Genomic DNA, 24502 nt, shown 5'->3' with positions numbered 1-24502 from the left:
GAGAAGGCTCAAGATATACCACTGTACATATACACAAAGCCCTATAGATTAGTCTGCCCTTTCCACCAGAATCATTCATCCCCATAGTAATGATGATTATGGAATGGGAATGGCAGCTAACAGGCGCCTATTGACATGCTATATGATATATCGCCACTAATAGTGAGCACTACCTTCCTCAATAAGTGTTACATTACTGAAGAAATTATAATCTGATGTCCTCTGAATATACTACACTACAGGCACTACAGTACCTGCTTCTGATGCTGGAGTATCTCAGCTGTCTGGAGCTGAGGGCTGAGGTCTCGGCTGTGCTCTGCTGTGGAATGTTGGGGATAATCTGTTAAGGCAAACACTCCATCATCATCTTCATCCTCTTCCTCCACATCTTTTATGTCAGGATCTCCTTCTCTGAAGTCAAAGTGGGCAGCAAATTCAGGAAGAGTGTTCAGCTGGTCAATCTGCAAGGAGTCAACATAACACTTGTGAAATAAATCTCCATATCAAGGAATGTAATGTTTTAGGTAAGAATAGTCGCCTACAGCTGCAATGATGAGATTCTGAGAAGTATTTCTGTAACCACATTGTACACAGCGCAAATATACAGCAATAGTTATTTGCGTAAGGACATGGTAAATGACTGTCTAGAAGGACAAAGTAAACAACTGTCTAACATGAATATAATATAAAGTTGGTTTTAAGGTACCAGATAAATTAGTAATATAATTATACAACTAATAATCCATCTACAAACATATTTAATCTATACACAGTTTAAAAAAAAAAAAAAAAAAATTCTATGAAAGAGTTGACGGCTCATTGTTATGTTTCCTGCAGATCGGTGTATGGCACTGAGAGTTAGGCTGAGGCCCCACGTTGCAGAAACGCAGCTTTTTTTTTGTTGTAGATTTTGTTGTGGTTTTTTGAGCCAAACCCAAGAATGGCTACAAAAGGAAGGGGAAATATATAAGTAGTGCTTATACTTCTATCCTCTACTCAATCCACTCCTGGCTTTGGATCAAAAAACTGCAACAAAATATGCAACAAAAAACGCTGCGTTTCCGCAACGTTGGGCTTTAGCCTTAAATTCTCCACGCAAGACAATTTTCTTGACTGATTTGCCATCAGTAACGGCGAGGCACTGGGTGCATACTGAGGCAAACATTCAAAACAAGGAGAGTCCTGCACTGGAGCAGTGAAAGTGTTCTGTATTTGCAATGCCCCAGGTTTCTGCATTTAGGACGAGGTCCCACTTGGCAGAAACGCTGCAGAAAAAATTGTGAATTTCATCCCCACTTTGTGCTAAAGTACATACTGCATACATGTGGCGATTTCCAAAACCATCGCAGTTCTGGAAATCGCAGCTTCTCAATTATATCTATAGAAACTTTGGCGGTTTCCCTATAAGTATAATTTAAATAGAAAATATGAAGAGGAAACCTCTGCAAACTTTCTGTCAAAAGCGCTGTGGGAAGAACTGCAATGCGTTGGCACTGCATTTTTTTCTGCATCGTTTTGGGATGCTGCGGGATTCCATGGGGGGTTTTAGCCTTAATGTTTCCAAACTCTCCCTTTTTATCTCTAGTGACAGTTCTAGAACTCAAACCGAAAACCATCGCCCATGAGCAAAGGAGAGGGGCAACGCCAATGCCTGCCCGGATGGCATTTGCAATTGCGGCATGTCATATTAAAACTTATTTTTGACTGCTAGTCTCAATGTATGAAGTCAGAGCAAACAGGAAAAATCAATTGGAGGGACGTATAAATGTTCATAATATGGATGTATTGCTCAGCTCTTGGCTATGTGGAACTAAACCTTGCTTACCACAGAACCTTAAAACACACTGGACTGGTAAATGTTGAATAAGAGAAAACCCTTTTAGGTCGGGGCCCCACGGGACGGAAACGCCATGATTTGCCTGCGGTGGAAATGCCACGGGAAAAATATCAGCATTTTACAATACAGGCAAAGTGGGCATGGGATTCTAGCGAATGGTAAAACCGCCGGGTGGACACACTGTGTTTTCCATAACCGGAGCAGTTTTGGAAATCGCAGCATGTCAATTATATTTACGGATATAATTGACATGCGGTTTCCCCATAAGTACAATTGTAACAGAAAATCTCCGTAGGAAAACTACACAAACTTTCTGTTTAAAGCGATGTGTTCCCGCCATGGTTTTTCCTGTAGCGCCTTATTGTTGCGGGACGTCCTAAGCCTAAGGCTCAACCTAAGGCTGAGTTTAAACAGAGTTTCTTGGTCGGGATTTTGACGTGGAATTCGTGTCAAAATCATGACAAAAAAACGCCTCCCATTGAAATCAATGGGAGCTGGTCACTTCTTTTTACCGCGAGCAGTTTGTTCCTGCTCGTGAAAAAAAGAAGCGACATGCTCTTTCTTCAGGCGGATTCCGCCTCTGATTCAGCTGCGGACGTCGGCCTGAAGAGACTCTCTCCTGACTAGGCCCATTTGGTTTTTTGGTCCAGAATCTGAGGCGGCCTCCGCGTCAAATTCCCGACCAAAAAACTCAGTCTGAAACTCAGCCTTAGTCACGTTCCACTGGATATCGTATTACAGAGATTTTGCTCTCCTGGGTGCACTGGTAACATACAACAGCACAAAGATGGCACCAAACAGTAAAGGCATGTTCACACTACAATTATTGCTGTCCATTGTTCTCATCGGTCATAGGATGAGAGCAATGGACATTAACAGTAGTGACTGATGCAGATGGATCACCCTCTGTCTGTTTTCATTTTTATTGACTATAATGTAATGTGAAAACCATGATGAACGCTTTTTTCGGTCAAGTTTACTTGTGTAATGGAGGAAAAGGTCTGGCATAATTTTTTTGTTCCATTAGAAAAGTAAAAAACAATTGAAGAAAGCTTCCATCTAGTTTTTTTTTTTTTTTTTTTTTTTTTTACACAGGACTGGATGTTGTTTAATATCCGTTTTTTTCATCTTGTGTCAGATAACAGCAACAGACAAATAACAGTAGTGTGAACAAACCCTAACTAAAAACCCTAGAAACCGAACATATAGAGATGCTCTATACATATTAGAGATCTACCTGTAGTAACTCATCTCCAACTTCCTCTTCTTCCACCCTTTTGCACTGACGCCAGTGCGCCAACAGCCACTTCAACTTGACATAGAGAACAAAGACATTTTGCTTGAAGTTCCTCAGTTCATGCTGGAGAAGGTTCTTTTCCTGACCCCATGTCTTCTCCTCCAATTTGTTCTGCAGTGTGAGGCTCTGGACTTCTAAATCTTTCCTCCGGATGTTCTTCAGATGTTCTTCCTCTAGCTAAGTAATGTAAAACAAATGACCATTTGGTTATTAACAAAAGTTTTTACAATATACTGAAAGCTACATATCCAAGACATGTATTGTATTTGTAGGATATGCATTCATGGGTTGACAGCCCAAGCTGTACCAAAAATGAGGACTATGAATGCAGTGGTGGACACAGAATGTGAACTGCTGCTCCATTCACTTCAGTGGAAGTGCCAGATATAGTTGAGCGCTGTATTTTGGCAATTTTTCGGGCTCTTATTGAAGTAAATGGAACAGGGGTGTGCATTCTGCATCCACTGCTACATTCACAATTGGGGAAAAATAACCCCCTCTCAAGGATGGTGGTTGTCTTAGGCATCACATCCCCACCGATCAGCAATTTATCCCTTTTCCTATTGATAGGAAATAAAGAATTTTTGTGGCATAACCCCTTTAGGCTAAGGCCCCACATTGCCGAAACGCAGCTTTTTTTATTGCAGATTTTGCTGAGTTTTTTTGAGTCAGAGCCAACAATGACTACAAAAGGAATGGGGAATATATAGGAAGCTCTTAGGGTATTTTCACACAGAGGTTTTTGCAGGTGGATTTTGACACGATATCCGCCTCAAAATTCACCTAAAAAATGCCTCCTATTCATTTCAAAGGGAGTATTTTTCTGCTAATGATTTTTTTCAGCTAGCGGAAAAAAAAGTGACATGCCCTATCTTCATGCGGATTGTCCTATCTTCACGTGGATTCCGCGACTGAGTCAGCGACAGCATCCGTGGCTTGAGACACCCTCCTGTTTAGGCCCATTCATCCAGGCCTAATCAGGAGCGGGATGCCGCAGCGGGATTCTGATGCATTGCATCAGCATGTCATCGTGGCTAGCCACACGAAAAAGGATTCCGCCGTGTGAACATACCCTTATATTTCTTCCTTCTTCTCAATCCACTCCTGACTTTGGCTCAAACAACTACAACAAAATCTGCAACAAAAAAAGCTGCATTTCCACAAAATGTGGCTTCAGCCTAAGGTTAAGGTCCCACGTTGCAGTAACGCACCAATAAAAAAAACACGTTTTACAGTACCGGCAAAGTGAATGAGATTCTGGTTAATTTGATCCACACAATGCGGAAAAAAAAAGCTACAAAAATACCTACAGATTTGATTTTGTTTAGCTACTTCAGTTGTATAATGTACATAGTCCGTATCAGCACAAACTGTAAATATGGGGTGCCCTACTAAATGGATATAATTACCATAAGCAGCACATAGAAGAAATGCCAAACATCACTCCGTAACTGCAGATAACATGTATGGATTTGTCATAGTCGAGCTGAGCACACCCAAATCTATCACCAGCTTGTGATAAGTGATCATTTACATATAAAAGACTTCATATTACCAAAGCACCTAACTAATAATGAATATCAGCCCAGTCAGGAACACCTGCTGTAAACTACTATCCAGCCAATGCTAACAGGTTCTAATCTTGACTGACACATATCCAGCCATATATACATACTTTTTAGACCCCCCGCGAGTATAATGATCAGAGGGCTAAGGGAGGTGAGAGAACATAAAAAAACACTGTTACTTACCTCTCCTGGCTCCAGCAGGCTTTCGAGCCTACTTGGTGACGTCACATAGGCTGAGGCCTGCGTCCTTATGCGTGAGACACAAGCCCTGGCTCAAGTGATGTCTCTTCCATCATTGAAAATGGCTGACATCACCAGGAAGTGTGCCGGAGTCAGGGAGAGGTAAGTAACAGTGTTTTTTATGTTTGTATCCTCCCTTGGGTCTCTTAATTATTATACTCTGGGGTCTGAATAGACCCCAGAGTATAATAATTGTTCATGGGTGGTCCACAATGGGGCACAATACTGTGTGCAGGGGCCACTACGAGGAATAATACTGTGTGCAGGGGCTACTATGAGGAATAATGCTGTGTTCAGGGCCACTATTGGAAATGATACTGTGTGCAGGGACCACTATGCCACCACTATACCACTAGTGGCCCCTGCACACAGTATTATGCCCCATAGTGGCCCCTGCACACAGTATTATGTCCCATAGTGGCCCCTGCACACAGTATTATGTCCCATAGTGGCCCCTGCACACAGTATTATGTCCCATAGTGGTCCCTACACACAGTATTATGTCCCATAGTGGTCCCTACACATAGTATTATGCCTCATAGTGTCCGCTGCACACAGTATTATGTCCCATAGTGGCCCCTGCACACAGTATTATGCCCCATAGTGGCCCCTGCACACAGTATTATGTCCCACAGTGGCCCCTGCACACAGTATTATGTCCCATAGTGGTCCCTACACACAGTATTATGTCCCATAGTGGCCCCTGCACATAGTATTATGCCCCATAGTGTCCGCTGCACACAGTATTATGCCCCCCCATAGTGGCCCCTGGCCTGCACACAGTATTATGCCCCATAAAATGTAAATAAATTGTTTTATTTGAGGGCAATTTTATCTTGTCATCCTTCATGATACATATACATACAATGTTTAAGTACATGTCTCTAGTATAACAATAGCCATTACCGTTATTATATAACCGTATATGTAAACTGTAACAATATAGTCTAGACGCAAGGATTTAAAAAAACTCCCAGCCATATAGATGAAGAGAGAATGGCATAAATGTCATAAAAGTGGTCATCACTAGTATTATGGTGCGGGCCACAACAATATAAGTCACCTATTGTAGAATTTGTTGTACTGTACGGCTGACATACAAAGAAGAAAATGGAAAAGCAAAGCAAAGCCATAATGGAGACTTTTTCCTACTTCCCAGTGTTCTGTTTCTTTGGTGAGCACAGTGTGGATTAGGGATGTACAATACCTGAATGAGTCTGTCTGTCACCTTGTCATGCTCTTCTTGGTGAAGTCTCCTTTCCTGTTCCAGAATAGCCTGTAGTTCACGTAAAGCTGAATTCTTTTCCGGTGACACATGATTGCTGAGCTGATTATTAGAGAACAATGACAATGTTACTTATAGATAATACAGCACCATACAAGCAAAATTATACAAAATCAGACTCTATGACATAAGCAAAGTAAACATCCTGCTAGTAACACTATTCAACACAAAACCAATTCATGCTGCATTAAAATGAAATAAGGCATGTCCGACTTTATCGTCTGGTGATGTCATTGATAAAATAAAAAACACTCAACGGACCAGAACAACAGACAGCAAGATGTGAACATAGACTTAATCATCTGATTGTGACCATTCACATCATAACATTACCAGGTATAACACAATGAATCAGCTTTTCCTGTAGTATTCCTTACCAACTCATTCTATATGCAGTATATGAACATGTGGCAGAACCCAGAGGGTAAGTTCACACAGAGGAATTTTTGCAGCTGATCCGCCACAAATAAAAAAAAAATCTGCCTCTCATTAATTTTAATGGGAAGCAGAATCTTTTAGCTAGCTAAAAGAAAAAAATAAATCAACCAGCGGCTAAAGAGCAGCAACCTGCCCTATCTTTGAACAGATTCCACCTGAACCTCCCAGTCAATGGGAAATTTTTCTACTGATGGATGGTAAATTTCTGGGGTGGATTTTGCGTGAATGGCCTCATTGCTAAATCCACTTTGTGATATGGCCATTTATAGTCATTTATATGCAATGGAGTCTGAAAATATGGTAGAAAGTAGGTCAACAAAAAACTTAAAACACAAATGTGGTTCAACATTGGTAGGAGATATTTATATAGAATAAGCCAGGATGAATAAAGGAATGATGTTGGTGCTGACATTTGCATATATTGTATAAATTAAAGCCCAGTGGTGTTCGATTTTAACAACATAGTTCAAATTTGATGGTCTGCACGCAGAACTGTTAAAGGCTATAGTCAGAGCTATATATGATAGCAAAGTATTTAGCTGGAGTCATGTAGTAAAATCGATTGGGCTGAAGCTAATGACCCGCCACACTCTGCTGGAGGAATAAACTTTCCATTGATTCGACTTCTTACAATTCTCACCAAAGACTCCGCGGCACATTTATCTGGAGTAGAAGTTTTTATACGCTAGCAGGTACCGTATATTAACTGCTTCCTGCCACAGCCATTTTGCATGCTTGTTTTTTATTCCGCACCTTCTAAAAGCCTTAACTTTGTCCTTCAGCCATTCACAAAATCTTATGGGGGCTTATTTCTGTGGGACAAATTGTGCTTTATAAAGGTAAAATTTAAAGGGGTGTTGTGACTCTTTTTTATTATTTAATAGGGCTGCTGATGGGGTCATAAAGTTAAAAACCATTACTCACCTCTCCCCAGAACTCCGTTTCCAGTGGCGGCAGGACCCCCAGCTGACATCACTAGCGTGAAGGGACCAATCACAGGCCTCAGCAGTGACCTCTTTACAAATGGCATGTCCCAGCAGTCATATGCTGAGGCTGAGATGACTACAGTAGTCATCTGGCACAAACAGCCTAGAGACCTGAAGACTGGAATTGTCATTGTCATTTTCCTGACTAAAATCTCTTCTCATTGTTGGCTTATGAGTCAAGTGGGTGAAGTCGCTCAGTTAATAGCCTACAATAGTAAACAAATTTTCACAGGAATTTCTCTTTCACTCCTCTTCCTGCCAAGGGCATTTTTCGATTTTCGTTTTTCGGTGTTTCCCCTTCCAAACCCCATAACCTCGTTATTTTTCTGCTCTCAGAGCCATATGAGATCTTAATGTTTGCGGGACAAATCTTTATTCATGATGCTACCATTAATTATTCTGTACAATGTACTGGGAAGCTGGAAAAAAGTACATTTGAAGAAAAAATGTTTGTGTGCCTTTCTTTCGGGCTTCATTTTTACGGCGTTCAATGTGCAGCCAAAATGAGAAGTCATCTGTATTCTATGTTTCGGTAAGATTCTGGGGATACCTAATTTACATGGTTTCATTTACATTTTAACCCCTGAGCAAAAATCTAAAACTGTGCCAATTTTTTTTTTTCTAAAAGTCGCCATATTCTGACAGCCATAACTTGTTATACTTCTGTGTATGGAGATGCATAGTGTGTCCTTTTTTACAGGACCAGGTGTACGTTTCAGTTATACCATTTTTGGGAATTATTATTGCTTTGATCACTTTTTATTCACCTTTTTTATCAGAGGCAAAACAGTGAAAAGACGGCGGTTTGGCACTATTGATTTTTTTTCCCCGCTACAGCGTTTACCATAAGGGAAAAATATTTTTATAGATTTGTAGAGCAGGCATTTTCGGACACAGGGATACCTAATGTGTATGTGTTTCACAGTACTGAAGTACTTTTACAGTATATGTGTTCTAGTGGAGTGATTTGAACATTTATTCATTTTTATTTTTTTATATTTTTTTTTCAATTTTTTCGTGCATTTTTTTAGACCCCCTAGGGGTCTTGAACCTCAGGGGGTCTGATCACTAATAAAATGCATTGCAATGTATTGCATAAAACAGTCAATAGAATAGCCTTCACAAGGCTCCCGGCTTTCATGACAACTGAATGCTGGCCCTGAAGCTCGCTCCGGGTGCCGGCAAACCACGAGAAAATGGCGGCGCCCATGCACTGCCGATAAAATGGTGCCTTGGTTAGCTTTGACAGAGGTGCCAGAGGGGTTAATGCACAGCTATGGAGGGCCGTCATCTTTAAACACCCTGCATCCGCCGTATTAGTACAGTGGATGTCAGGAAGGGATTAAACTTCGTGCTTAAATGGGAATCATATGTCTTGTCCTAATCACAAAACTCTATCTATCTATGTATCTATCGCTAGGTTCACACTGTCGTTCGGGTTTCTGTCTTCCGGGTCCACTTGGGGACCCAAAAAATGGAAACCTTATATGCTTGAAAAGCGGATAATCACAAAAACCCGCAGACCCCATAGACTATGATGTTTGCAGGAATTTTCTCTCTGCCTATTTTAAGTGGAATGGGGGACGCTATTGAGTCTCAAACATATCTTTACTTAGAAACAACAAAAAGTGATTCAATCTAGTTGGAAGGGGTTATATAATATTGCTGACCTCTAGACTGAAAGCGCCCTTGTCTCCTGGCCTGCAGTGTTTACTGTCTCCATCTGCTCTGCGATGTGACTCATGAGTAACATGGAGACGGTGGGCATCTTCTTCATGCTCATGATGGAGTTGCCATTCCATTTGTTCCCTCAGCTTGGGCTGCTAAGTGCATGGGCAGTTTATAAACATAAAATAAAAAAGACCAATGTGGGGGAATAAAGAAAAAAGAAAATAAACAGACGTATACATAACAGAACGGGTAAGGAAAAAAACACTACAAAACAAAGAAAAGCGTGAACAGGAAAACTAACTTAAAAATGGTGGTGTAAGAGAGTGATGAAAACAAAACCAAACATAGGATGAGCAAAATGATGGGCTGAAATATCTGCAAAGCAAAAAGAGAAAAAACAAGGGGAAAAAAGAACGCAAACACCAGTTATGAGACGCGCATGCAATGAGAGATGCATGTGTCATACCAACAGCAAGCAAGCAAGCAATGAAGGCATCAGTGCACCAAGTTTCTTCCCCAATTGAAAGCCAAATGGCTTAGACTACAGTGCAGATTCATCATGCATTACAATAGGACTAGATAACTGGCTTGCCATAATGCAAATAGTAGACAGGCTCTAGCTTAAAGGGGCTGCCAAAGACTTGGTATTTATGGCTTATCTTTAGGATAGGTTATTAGTATCAGATCAGTAGGAGCCCAACGACTAGCACCCCGACCGATCAGTTGCTGGGGCTGCTAAATCTGCACAGTGTTAGGCTGTATTCACACGGAGTAACGCCAGGCGTTTTTTGTGTGCTTTTTGCACATAGCGCCGCATTAACGCCGCGTAGCGGTGGCGTTGCTCGGCGTTAACTCAGAGTATACGTGGTGTTAACGCGGCGCTATGTGCAAAAAGCACACAAAAAACGCCTGGCGTTACTCCGTGTGAATGGAGCCTTAGAGAGCAGGAAGCAGACAGCGCCATACACTGTGTACTGGCCATTCCATGGTATTGCACTTTAGTTTTTGTTCCCTTAGGGAGCATTCACACGGAGTAAAGTGGCACGCTATTTGGCGCGTTTGTGCCGCGTTTGCGCCACGTGTTTGACGGTGCGTGTTTGCGGTCGCGTTAACGCCGCGCAAAGCGGCGTAAACGCGGCGTTAACGCGACCGCAAACACGCACCGTCAAACACGCGGCGGAAACGCGGCGCAAACGCTCCAAATAGCGTGCCACTTTACTCCGTGTGAATGCTCCCTAAAACAGGAGATGATCAGCAGTAACATAGGAAAGCTATTAAACAGAGTATGGAGCTGACTTTTCCTGGTTCTCAATATCTATTGGCCACAGCAGGTGATCTTTGGGAGAGGTCTTCAGCATCAAGCCTTTGACAACTCCTAGAATATTGAAATCTTATAACTACTGTTATTGCAAAGATTTTGATAAATGCATTTGTTGTTTACCTTTGAACATGATATTACAGTTTATATACCCATATAATCTACTAAACATACTATTCTTTATTAGCTTGGGCTGCTTCTCAGTTAGAGGGCATTCACACTACCATCACTGACCACCCTTGGATTTCCATTCTAAACTCCGGGCAAACTGAACAGGGAACGTCTTGCCAGCGGTGATCTTTAAAACCAATTCATTTGAATAGGTTTTTAAAGGTAACCACTGGTGTCTGTATGCGGCCTCTCTGCCTGGAAACCGTTTTTTTTTTGTTTTTTGTTTGCACAGACACAAAGTCTTGCATGTTCTACTGTGTCCATGCAAAAAAGACAGTTTCAAGACTGAGAGGCCGCATACGGACACTGGAAGTTACTGTTAAAAATCCATTCAAATGAATGGGTTTTAAAGCTGACCGCCGGCAAGACGTCCCCTGTCCAGTTATCCTGGGGGTTAGGATGGAAACCCCAGGGCAGACAGTGGCGATAGTGTGAACACCCCCTTACTGATCCTATATTACTTTTTGAGATGCATTCATATTCCTGTAATCTCCCACATTTCCTGGTTGTTCAATAACTACACACAGATTGTGTGCTGTAAAGTATATTTTTTTACATCAATTACTGTACAGGAATCTGCTACATTATAGGAGATCAACTAAGCTGTCAAGGATGCATCTGTTGACAAGCTTGTTGACTGTTTCCATTACCAACCATCAAACTGTTAAACTACTCTAGGTGAAAATACAAGATGTAACTCGGGATTAGTCCAAGGAGATTAAATCTACATATAAACTGCAAAACTGTGTTCAAAGGTGCAATTTGATATTTTAATATTCTTAATACACTCATTTGCTGGGGAAAAAACAGTATCCATGTGTTAATGGCAAAAAGCAAAAAAGATTATGTAAATGTGCAACATCTATTTACCTGAAAGTCAGTTATCAGATCTTTTCCAAGATTTCCAATAGGAGAATCTCGAGACGCTGAAGTCAAGTTGGACAAGAAACTTGAGGATTCAGTGAGATGTGGCATTGGAGAGAGGTCTTCTACACGCTCCTTGAGACCTTCACCTGTGTTCTCAATCATGTCTACAAAACTATTCAATTCTTTCCTGAACAATTTCATTTTATTATTGATGCTGTTTAAAACATCTGAGCCCGTAGTGTCTTCTTTTTCCTGACAACTCTTCAGCACCTCCTCCACAGAGCCACTTGTCATCTGCAACTTGGCGTCATAGATTAGGCTATCTGTGTCTGAAATAAGGCGGTCTACAGTCTTCCCCAGTCGATCGGCTTCACTTCTTATGCTCAGAAAATATTGTGCATCCTCTTGCTTTTTAGCCAGTTCCACACTGTACAAGTCACCAACTTCTGACAGTTTTGCACTTTCAAAGCCAGAAGTTTTCTCATAGGCATCTTCGGAATCACTTTCCCCACCAATAGGTCCTTCCCTCTTTGGTTGAACAGGCCGCCCATCTTCACTGTCACTTTCTTTTTTCCCTGCATCACTTTCTGCATCACTATCCCGTGGACTTGCTGTTCGCATACCCAGGTGTGAAACAAGATCGTAACGTTGTACATTTGACAGTAAAACCCTATTTTCGTATTGAAGTTTCATAACCTTAGCACTTAGATCACTTATCTGGATTCGAGCAGACTTGAGCTCCTCCTGTATAGAACCATTGCATTTGGAAGAACTGTCATCAATCCAGACAAGATCCTGAACTGGTCCAAACTTGAATCTATTTAGCTCTGTTGTAAGTTGTTTATTGTGATCCTCTATTTCTGAAATGGATCTCCTCAAGAGGTCTGCTTCCTCCTCCACAAATTGGAGATGGCGCCGCAGCTCTGTGGCAGATTCCATGGAATCACCGTATGGTGAGGTAGGAATGCTTGAAACATACTCCCTGCTTAGAAATTCTTTTTCATACTGACACCTGAGGTCTTCCATTTCTGCTTTAATGCCCCTATTTTCCACCTCCAGCTCAACTATTTTTCTGCCGAGGATATTTGCCTCCTCTTCCACCAATTTCAGCCGTAGTTTAAGTTCAGCTTCTCTTGTGCTGGGTGGACCTCCAGTTTCCCCTGTTGGAAGAGGACTTTCCACATCTCCGTAAATGGACTTATATTTCTCTAGTTCTTGCTCAAATTCATCTTTCTCTTTCCCAAGTTTTGCCATTTTCTTTCTCATCAATGCTGCTTCCTCCTTTGCAAACTGTAGCTGACACTTTAAATCTGCGCTGTCCTCCTGCACATTAGGAAATATACATCCATGTTAATGTATAACTATTCGGAATCAATGCCATGCCACATTTACATAGATGACAAAACATAGGTAAAACGAAGCAGTCATTTTTTACGCTCTACACCTTATATGCTTTATGGCCCTTAAAATTTTTCACAATTGATATTTTAATAACTACTCAGTATGTGATCTGTTATGGCGTCTCCTACCTGAACTCTGAACATAACATAAGAAAGAATGAATAACTGCGCCCATCACTAAAGTCACACGGTGTATACCAGCAGGGGAAATGATTCTCTCTCCAACTTTCAAGTCCAGTGAGCACAGAGGCAAAGATTGCCAAATGAAAAATGAGATGAAAATCCTTTGGCTATGGTAAAGGTTTCTAATACATTAATGTCCATGATAAAGAAATGTAAAAGCACATTTCACACCTTTGCCTCTCCTCTCAATTCTACTCACTTCATGCTATCTTTGTACATGAAATACACATTTTGCATAAAGTACAGTTTATGAATAAGCGATAGCATTTCTTTAATATTATAGGCTGTCTGAAATAGCTCAGTGGTTAATACATTTTCTGCCTGGAGGTCTATGGAGACAATGGGGCAAATAACGATATTCATTATGGTTATATATAAATATCTAATATGTCAATATGTCCAGATTTACTTAAAGGGTACCTCCAGTTATAAAACAACATTTCATAAATGAATATTACAGGTTTAAATTTGCAATTTATCTTATTAAAGAAAATTGCTTTCTTTTCCATTTATCAGATTGAGGTACTTTTTACATACTAGTCTATGTAGAGGAGAGAGAGGCGGAATAATAGCTGCAATTCCTACAGTGCTGCTACCCTGTTTCCCCGAAAATAAGACAGTGTCTTATATTAAAGTCTCTTACGAAATATATGACCTATCTTATTTTCGGGGGGTGTCTTATGGAGCGGCTGGAGCGGGGGACAATGGGCAGTCATGCCGGCGCTTCCTTAACGGAGTGCCGGCATGACTGCCGGTTGTATGTGGTGGTGGGGGAGGTATGCTAGTTACCTTCCCCATCTTCATAGCAACGCTGGTGCTGCTGTTGGTCACGGTGGTGGAAGTGGTTGGCGGGGCTTAGCGGAGATTAGCGAGGCTTCTGTGCTCCGTGTGCACAGGAAAGCTGGCTGCCTCCTCTGCTGTGATACCACTGTTCCGGCTACTGTGGGATGAGCTGGGAGAGTGGACTCCCTGCAGCATACGATGCTTTCCCAGCTCATCTTACAACAGCAGGAACAGTGGTATCACAACAGAGGCAGCAGCCGGCATACCTGTGCACACGGAACATCGTGCACAGTGTTCTGCCGGCTGCAGTGTTTTTGGGGATGTCTTATTTTCGGGGGGTGCCTTATATTAGGCAATTTAACAAAATCTCCCCCACATGCCTTACTTTTGGGGGATGTCTTATTTTCGGGGAAACAGGGTACTTTGTGAATGAGCAAGCCCTTCTGACACTGCTATGTTTCAAGATAAGATTCTACCACTGCACAGAGAGAAGCAATAAATCAATTAATAGTCTCCTTCACCCACTCCACTCTCCATAGACTCCTGTGTTTAAGCTGGATACAGATACTGACTATAAGAAAAAAAAACAGATTGGGTGAAGATAAGTAGGTAGAGAGTATACTGTTCCTGTAAGCGGCCACAGTAAAATGGCCAAACAGACATGACACAGTCAGCTCTGCCCGAAGCACGATGGCAGAGCCAACTGCGCATGCGCTGGATTTACATCTCGAAGACAGGATCGCCGGAAGAAGACAACGCATAGGACAATGCGGAGAGGCGCGTCTTTAGAAGATGTAGGCAACACTGGAGAGTTTTCAAGCAGCACAGGGGACGCCCCCAGTGCTGTTTGACCACAGGGGAATGCTGCCTGTGCTGTCCGGAGACTCATTAACATACCGAGAAAAACCAGGATATCTACGGAACGGCGGCGCGGAGAAGAATTCTAAAGGTAGGGGAGGAATAGCCTTTCTTAAGGCTATTCCTCCCCTACGTGGAATTAGTTAGAAAAGGATTCTAATGATAGAATCCCTTTAAATTGATGGCTACCAATGCATGCCAGACTTTATTCACAAATTTTAACAAATTCTGTGATAGGTGCTCCAAAAGGAGACTTGGATGCAGATGTGAGCTTAGGCTTAGATTATTAGATGTTTTCAGATTGTAAAGGGGTTAATCCTGGAGAAAGTAGGATTAATGGATTTGGTCTAAATTTTGCCTGCTGTTATTGATAGATTTGCAGTCTTACATGAAAACATTGTGTCTGCCCAGAGCCACCACTAGGGGGTGCACTGGCTGGAAATGTATACAGCCTACTCAATAATAAACCAGTAAGCAGTGATCTCGCCCAACACAAATTATTTTCTCATCATACAATCTTGTAAAATTGTATTATTATGCCAAAATTCCAATACCTGAATGGAAGTCTTTTTATCTTTGTGCATCTCTCGGCTTCCTCTTCGTTTTAATGTGGTCTGAAAAAAAGATAAAGCCTCTGGTTATTCAGGAATACTAAAAACACTAGGGAACAGAATTATCATTAAACCCATGTGCTAGGTAATAAAAATCAAAGAGGCGACTTCAATTAGGCAACATAAATTATTAAAAATCACATGCCACATACCTGGATTACGCTGCCATAGGCACATATATGGTTTAACTTTTCCAATATGTCAGCCCTGAGAGTCCTAATTTAACAGCAAATCATACCTTCTATATACAATTGCACAGAGAAGACAACGGTGTACATTTTATGCTGACTTCATGTGTGTGTTCCTTGACAAAAGATAAGAAATGCTGTCATGTCGGTGACTTTTGTTGTCATAAGTTTTATGTTGTGTTTTTATATATTGAGTGTTATCTACAATTACATTGAAGACTCTGTTTGGAGTGTATCATTCAGAACATGTATTACCACTATAATAAAATCCATGTATTATAGCATGAACAGGACACATACTCCTGAGCTTTCATTGAGGCATACAGTGGCTGTGCAGTATTACATAGTAAGACGGTACAATTATTGCCAATGATACAGTAGAATCCTGTCTGACTGTGGGTTCACGCTGGGTAAAAGCGGCTCTTATAAAAGCTGATACTTTGCTCTGTGGTAGCGACAACATACAGGATCTATGACTCGCAGAGTCCGCCTTGGCTTGGTCTATATTCAACTATAAATACAGATGTCATGGCTGCAGACATTACACCAGTGTTATAAGGTTACGCTAAGTGGTGCTAATAAAGAGTAAGCAGCTCAAATAAATGCATGGAAACCCAAATCTACTTAATAGTCACAGCTGTTCTCCCATATCCCTTATACTGTAAGCAGCGGCGTCAGCTGTATGCCTGCTCCATGCGGTCATAATGTACTGTACGTCCTCACTGTGAACATAGTAAATAGTATGAGCCACTATAAGCCTCTGTGTACATCATGTTTAGTCTCTACTTTCGGAGAACACATTTGAACACTGACGCCGCCACATGTTTGCTACATTCTGCCTTTTTTGATATCTAAAAGGTATATTAATGTATATTGGCTCAAGAAAGACACTTCTGTTATATGTCCTAGCTAGCGTAATTCCATAGGCATGTATACTGGAGCCAAATGTAAAAACCTAAAGTATGATGTGAATAGAGCCTAATGCATTTTAAAATGTAAAACAGCTGTATAAGTCCACTTTTGCCATTGTTTCATCCCTTATGTTTTTCTGGTTTTGATGTCATATTGTTTAATCGTCATCTGTTTTGCCTCTGTTTTTAATGGGCCATTAAAAAAAATGGATGACTTCGTTGGTATTGCTTTTTGACCCAATCTTCTATCCATTTTTAACAGATGTAACTTGGATGTCAGTCTATTTTACATCTGTGAAAAATGGATCCATTGATTTTTATTTGGTCCATGTCTCCGCCAAAACAGACAAAGGTAGAGCATGTGAGTTTTTATTGTCCATTAAAAAAGTGGACATGTGAATACAGTCATTCACTGCCATTCATTTTAAAACAGCTGTTTGACATTCACAAAATGTTGAAAAACTGCCATGAGAGTAAGGCCTCACGGAGGCGCCATGTCAGAGTCTTAGGTTTACAAATCTGAGTATAGAGCACTTGGATGCTCCGAAATGCCCCCATTGTACTTGAGTCTCATTTGAATAGTCACAAAAATGGCTTTTTCAAGGATTGTGCCAGAGGAGAGCTGCACCTTAAATGAAGGTCAAAGGACTAGTGTGGTGTCCACTGTAGTGTTAAACAATAGAGACCTGGTGACTCCTCTGCTTCTGAGCTGATGCCATAGTTAGTCAGGTGCGTATGTACATGTACTGGATGTCCTGGTTTGGATAAGGGGATCTGCTTATCCCTCCTGAAGATTCGGCTGCATAGTCAGTGTGACAGTTTCCCTTTAATATGACTCATGTATTATCAGAATAACAGGCCAGTATATCAGCGTCACACAAATGACACTCCGCTTCCCTTATATGCAGCACGTTCCCACAAGTTATTTATCATATGCTCAGCAATGAGACTGGAGAAATTGCCAAACTCAGTACAATATTTTTCACTGCCATCTGCCACCCTGGCAGCCTATACACACACTTGTTTTGGCATTTCTATCTCTGCCTGTCATTAGACTAACAACACATTTCATTTAACAGATTATTACAATAATTGCCGTCATTTTTCTTATTCAAAGCAATGTTGAGCAGTGAATAATGTTTCTGTTCCTATGACAAGTTTCACCATCAGTTACGACTTTCCATTTCCCTTGATCTAATTATTACCTTTGGTGTGAAGTAATTACATACACTGGATTAGGCTCCGTTCACACTGCCATCACTCTGTCCTTTGTTCTGATACATCATAGGATCAGAACAATGGAATCAAAAACTGATAGAATGAAGATGTAGGTGGATCACCCTTCGTTTGCGACTGTCACCATTCAATGTAATGCTAAAGCAGCAGGACCTTATCTTCTGCTTAAAACACTAATAATGAATACGGAAGAAAGCTTCTGCCCTCTTTTTAAGATTAGATTGAATGGTGAGCAATGCAAATGGAAGGTCCTCCATCTACAGCCTTCATTACGAGGCTAATAACAGTTTGGAGTGGACGTGTTCTGACCAAACGCAACTTCAAATGACCGACTGAAATAACCAACATGAACAAATCATGCTGGTTTCGGTTATTTTTCAATGAATCGCCCAGCACTTGTCCCATTCAAAGCAAAGTATACCAGTGAGGTTTAAAATGATGGGGGGCAAATAGCACAAATATGGGGGTGCGCTGCAGAATGCCCCGTCTCCGCAGCCATTAATACCATACTGACCACATTTATTTTACGGTCAAAATCAAGATGCAAAGACTAATCTCACTTCAATATTTTATACAATTTCGGTCACAAAAAAACATATTACTTTATTTTCAATTTCGGGGAACAAATTGGAGTGTGGCAAACAGGTCAGAAGCAGCATCATAACAGGGGCCACACGGTGGCTCAGTGGTTAGCACTGCAGCCTTGCAGCGCTGGAGTCCTGGTGTTCAAATCCCACCAAGGGCAAAAAACCATCTGCAAGGAGTTTGTATGTTCTCCCCGTGTCTGCATGGATTTCCATCCCATATTCCAAAAAGACATACTGATAGGGAAAAAAATGTACATTGTGAGCTCTATATGGGGCTCACAATCTACATTAAAAAAAAAAAAAAAAAAAAAAAGAAGCAGCGTCATAATATGATCAGATGAACAGCTATTGTAAAGGTCAGGATGACATTCACCGCCAGCATTGGTTTTCCCACACATCATGGCGGTGCCTTAGTACAATGCCCTCGGAATACGTATTACCTAGATAAGTTCTAAAAGAAGAAAGTAGTGGGAAGGTATACAGAACACTCGATCAATAAAGCTTTAAATGGTTTACTGGATTGGCCCTTGAGAGGTGGTAAAATGACTGCAATTGTATCCCAAGAAGCCACTCAATAAGAGAATCAAATTCCCCAAGAAGACTGAGTAGATGAAAATAGATAGACAAGCCAAGGGCATGACACTAATAAGGAGACTGGAAGCACGCAAGGAAGAGCGGCTTTACAATACAGAGACATACACTATTTACATAGGAAAATGGCAAATACATGTCTAGGCGCCAAGAATCCTCTTTTTGTAGGAAAGTAGGAATGCTGGATTAAACCTCCTCCAGGCAAGATCAAGGCAGGATTATTAAAAACCTAATACATGTAAAGAGCAAAAGCATCTACTGTATATGATCTATAAAAGGTCAGCACCCTGAATAACGCTCAGCCATAGTTGGGAAAATAATAATAATAATAATAATAATAATAATACTACACCAATAACAATGTAAATCATCTCTATGAATTGTATCAGTTTTACTCTCTTTTATGAAGATCTTCTAATCTTACATGGAAAAAGTGAATTTAATCAAATATACCCAGTGCCCAGTGTGACCATGTTCTGTGATCAGCTGACAGACAAGCAAGGCTAGCTTTTTAGCTGCTGGTATCTATTATGTAGACATATAAATGATAAGTGGGGGTGTCTTGCTGATAAACTGCGTATATCTATGATAGGAGGGGATTATTCACATCAAACACCACCCTATAACTTCCATGTGAAAATCAAAGTCAATTAGTACAGACGACTTTCCTATATCATTGGTCAATGTTTGTATGAGGCAATTCTTGCGCTGTGCAAATGGACCCTTCACACAAAGTTTTTTCATAGCAGCTTTTTTCTTGGAAAAAAAAAAGCCACAAAAACTGTATATATTGATTTAGGTTTTTATGGCTTATCTGTCTTTGCTGTTTTTTATCCATCCTCAGGGTCCATGAGGGTCCTTGCAGTCAGACCTCCACTGATAAGCAATTTACTGTCTATTCTGTGGATAGAAGACAAATATGTTTTGTGCCATATCCCCCTTAAACCACATAAAAACGGCATCTGAAAAAATAAGCATGTCTTCTTGGTGTTTCACCTGTAAACTGTGTGCATCTCTTTTGGGTACACTTATGATATGGTTTTAGTGTGAGTGTGAATACATCTCAAGGCTGCATTCACACATGCTGTGTTTGAAGTGTTTTTACAAAATAACAATCGCTGCACATCTATAAACAGATACATCCATAATTATGTATAGCATGCTGTATACTACACATGGATACAAATTTACTAAAGTTAATGGAGGAATTTATCAACTCATCTACGCCAGTTTTCTTTCATACCCTGGCAGATCTAATATCAGAAACTGAATAACCCCTTTAAATGTGTCTAGACTATATTGAGGGAGCCAGTTAGGCAAATGCAAGATCAAACTCCAAAAACTTCCACAGACAACAGAGAAAAGATATAAAGGCACTAGCAGCAAAATTCTAGGTGAGTTGGTACCTGGAAAACCCTGGTTGTTCCCATTTACCGGAGAATCCAGCTTAAAATTGACACTATAATGTCATATCACATATTTCTTATTATAGACATGGCCTTCTTTTGCACAATGCCAATAGAAAGAAAACGATTTTTTTCATCACTGTTCATACGTATGTCATTCATAAAAGTCAAAGGATCCATTAACATCCAATAAATATCACAAACCTTACAACTCACATCTCATCTGTCACTTATCTAAAAATAGAGGCTTCCATATTGTGACCTTGCAATGTTCATTCAAGGTTACCTGTGGTTGGGATGAGCGATCAATGACTCACAAATGCACACTTTGCCATTAGACTCTTAGACTAGCGGCAATGTGCCGGATACTGGCCGAATTACTCTAAACATGAGCACCCACCGCACATGCACTGATGTAAGCACATGAACATAGATCAGACCCGGCCTTCTCCTCGAATGATTTATAGACATGTAGAAAACATGGAAATGGATATACAATGTGGGAATTAATCATTCCCTTGGTATACAGAAAAGTGCTGTATCCGCAGGTCTACTGAGTGCTCTTCTGTGCTATAAAAGGCAGAGATGCCTAATGGCTGCCAGGATCAAATGCTTAACCATTTACAAGCATCCTGAAATTCAACAACCCCCAAGGAGGTTCATAGAGCAGACAAAATCAATAGGTCAAGGATTTATAATGGCAGCCATATAGTCATATTAAAGCAATTTACTGTAATCATAAGATATGGGTTATTACAGCTACAGTATATTTTCCCTGCACAATCTGTAATCTTAAGAGCCATCACATGGAAAAGGTACCCTAGTAAGTGTGCTGAATGGTCCCCGAAAGTCCTCTCTAGAACCTCACTTTCATATAGTGGAACGTCCTGCATCCTCTATATACATAGGAAGTTGCCACATTGTAGCTGCACTGAATTGTACCCATGTTGTTATGTAACCTATTGTACTACTGTATATGGTCCTATGCATACATTCCACCATATGACAAGTACAGATATAGTCTTAGATTTTATATGAAAGTAGAAGATATAAATGGTCCGCAGTACTTTGGTTCAGTTAAAATTTAGCTTTTAATTTAACTTTTTAAAAATCCATAACCATGTCCGTGATACAAACAAAAAAGTGTGAAAACAAAGTGAATAAAAACGACGTCGGTGTATTTCTGTAGAAATACCGGTTTTCGTCGGTATGCAAATGAGCTCTCTTGCAGCACTGGGGGCGGGCCCCAGTGCTCAAACAACACTGGGGGCATCCCCAATGCTGCGAGAGAACTCTTCAGCGCCGCCTCCATCTTCTTCAGGAAAGTCCTCTTCTTTCATCTTCTACCAGCACAGGCGGACAAACTTGTAGGCCTTGGGCCATGGGCAGAGCTGACTGCACATGCCCACGGCCACAAGAAAAATGGCCCCCACACAGTACAATTTACTCCACAATCGCCTCCACACAGTACTATATGTTCCACAGTGATACACACACAGTACAATCTGTTTCACAATGGCCCACACACAGTACAATCTTCTGCAAAGTGTCCCCCACACAGTATAATCTGTTCCACAGATGGGTGCCCACAGAGAGGGCTCTTAGTGCCACTTCTGGCACGCGAGCCATAGGTTTACCACTATGGGTATAGTGTATACCACAGTGAACAAAATATAAAGTAATCAGTAGTATTATGTACACCACAACAGTGCTATTGAAAAATACAACTCATCCTGCAATAAACAAGCCCTATGTTAATGAAAATTAACAGGCTGTCCAGGACTCACTCTATACTGTTATATACTTCAGAGATTTCATACTCGTACTTAAAATGACACTCCAGGCACCTTCTACTAAGCCTCACAGTATGGTCAGCCGTTACCTAATAACTGAATGTATTTTGTCTGCGTTATAACCATTGTGTCCTTGATTTAACAGAAATCTGTTCTCATGCACTGCCATCCTGCTGAGCCTATGAAAGACTTGTGTTCCCACACAGCGGCCAGAGCTGCATAGGGAGGTTGAGAGCAGTAGTCTGAACCTTTAATGACACTAGAGGTGTGTTCGCACTACTTCAGATTCCCCATAGACACTATACTTAATCTGTAGTCAAAAATCACAGCTCTGCTGAAATGTAGCTAAAAGCAGCCCACACAGAAGATCGACGGATAATAAATCATCCATGTTATCTGCCAAACACCATCTCCTAAGCCACTGGTTGTGAGTTCCTACTCTGCTTCCTTGGGCAATAGGATGCCTGGTGTGGATTTTGATGTTTGAGAATACATTTTTCATATCATTGTGTGTATCATATATTTTAGCACTGTATGACGCATGTGAAACTTTGTAATCCCCAGAGCATGTAGGTGTTTTACCACATGTAGGTGTTCACAAATTAAACCCAAAACCCATAATAAAAAAATATCCAAATCTGTTTGGAATAGTTTTTGGTGAACCAGGAGGAACACTCATTGTCATGTTAGACAAAAATTTTGTGAACAAGACATGCAAGCAAACAACTATGCAAAGGCTATCCTACTTAGTGACTGACGTTATCTCTGTATACTGTATATAGTGTATGTGTGGTCATATAGCAGGCTGTCCTACTTAGTTACTGATAGTTATATATGTATACTGTATATAGTGTATGTGTGGTCATATAGCAGGCAGTCCTACTTCGTGACTGACAGTTATCTCTGTATACTGTATATAGTGTATGTGTGGTCACATAGCAGGCGGACCTACTTAGTGACTGACGGTTATCTCTGTATACTGTATAGTGTATGTGTGGTCATATAGCAGGCTGTCCTACTTAGTTACTGATAGTTATATATGTATACTGTATATAGTGTATGTGTGGTCATATAGCAGGCAGTCCTACTTAGTGACTCATGGTTATATATGTATACTGTATATAGTGTATGAGTGGTCATATAGCAGGCGGACCTACTTAGTGACTGACGGTTATCTCTGTATACTGTATAGTGTATGTGTGGTCATATAGCAGGCGGACCTACTTAGTTACTGATAGTTATATATGTATACTGTATATAGTGTATGTGTGGTCATATAGCAGGCAGTCCTACTTAGTGACTCATGGATATATATGTATACTGTATATAGTGTATGTGTGGTCACATAGCAGGCGGACCTACTTAGTGACTGACGGTTATATATGTATACTGTATAGTGTATGTGTGGTCATATAGCAGGCTGTCCTAATTAGTTACTGATAGTTATATATGTATACTGTATATAGTGTATGTGTGGTCATATAGCAAGCGGTCCTACTTCGTGACTGACAGTTATCTCTGTATACTGTATATAGTGTATGTGTGGTCACATAGCAGGCGGACCTACTTAGTGACTGACGGTTATATATGTATACTGTATAGTGTATGTGTGGTCATATAGCAGGCTGTCCTACTTAGTTACTGATAGTTATATATGTATACTGTATATAGTGTATGTGTGGTCATATAGCAGGCAGTCCTACTTAGTGACTCATGGTTATATATGTATACTGTATATAGTGTATGGGTGGTCATATAGCAGGCGGTCCTACTTAGTGACTGACAGTTATCTCTGTATACTGTATATAGTGTATGTGTGGTCATATAGCAGGCGGTCCTACTCAGTGACTGATAGTTATATATGTATACTGTATATAGTGTATGTGTGGTCATATAGCAGGCGGTCCTACTCAGTGACTGATAGTTATATATATATATACTGTATATAGTGTATGTGTGGTCATATAGCAGGCGGACCTACTTAGTGACTCATGGATATATATGTATACTGTATATAGTATATTTGTGGTCATATAGCAGGCGGTCCTACTTAGTTACTGATAGTTACATATGTATACTGTATATAGTGTATGTGTGGTCATATAACAGGTGGTCCTACTTAGTGACTGATAGTTATATATGTATACTGTATATAGTGTATGTGTGGTCATATAGCAGGCAGTCCTACTTAGTGACTCATGGTTATATATGTATACTGTATATAGTGTATGTGTGGTCATATAGAAGGCAGTCCTACTTAGTGACTGATAGTTATGT

The 24502-nt window shown here is 40.7% G+C and overlaps 1 protein-coding gene across 4 annotated transcripts in view; it reads right to left on the bottom strand.

The window, feature by feature from the left end:
• Positions 1 to 24502, bottom strand: part of MTCL1 (microtubule crosslinking factor 1) — a 114100-nt gene that overhangs the window by 28718 nt on the left and 60880 nt on the right. For 2 of the 4 annotated variants that reach the window (XM_075270670.1, XM_075270672.1), the window contains exons 4-9: positions 15457 to 15516; positions 11682 to 13001; positions 9322 to 9474; positions 6150 to 6269; positions 3075 to 3311; positions 255 to 461 (exon numbers count right to left, since the gene is read on the bottom strand). In XM_075270670.1, the coding sequence (XP_075126771.1) occupies positions 255 to 461; positions 3075 to 3311; positions 6150 to 6269; positions 9322 to 9474; positions 11682 to 13001; positions 15457 to 15516 (2097 nt within the window). The remainder of the gene's footprint in view (positions 1 to 254; positions 462 to 3074; positions 3312 to 6149; positions 6270 to 9321; positions 9475 to 11681; positions 13002 to 15456; positions 15517 to 24502) is intronic. The other 2 variants (XM_075270671.1, XM_075270673.1) reach the window with 2 other exon arrangements.

This window comes from Leptodactylus fuscus, chromosome 4 (genome assembly GCF_031893055.1).
Source record: "Leptodactylus fuscus isolate aLepFus1 chromosome 4, aLepFus1.hap2, whole genome shotgun sequence".
NCBI classification, from domain to species: Eukaryota; Metazoa; Chordata; class Amphibia; order Anura; family Leptodactylidae; genus Leptodactylus; species Leptodactylus fuscus.
The sequence above is the reverse complement of the archived record's forward strand: the minus strand, read 5'-3'. Positions and strand labels throughout refer to the sequence as shown.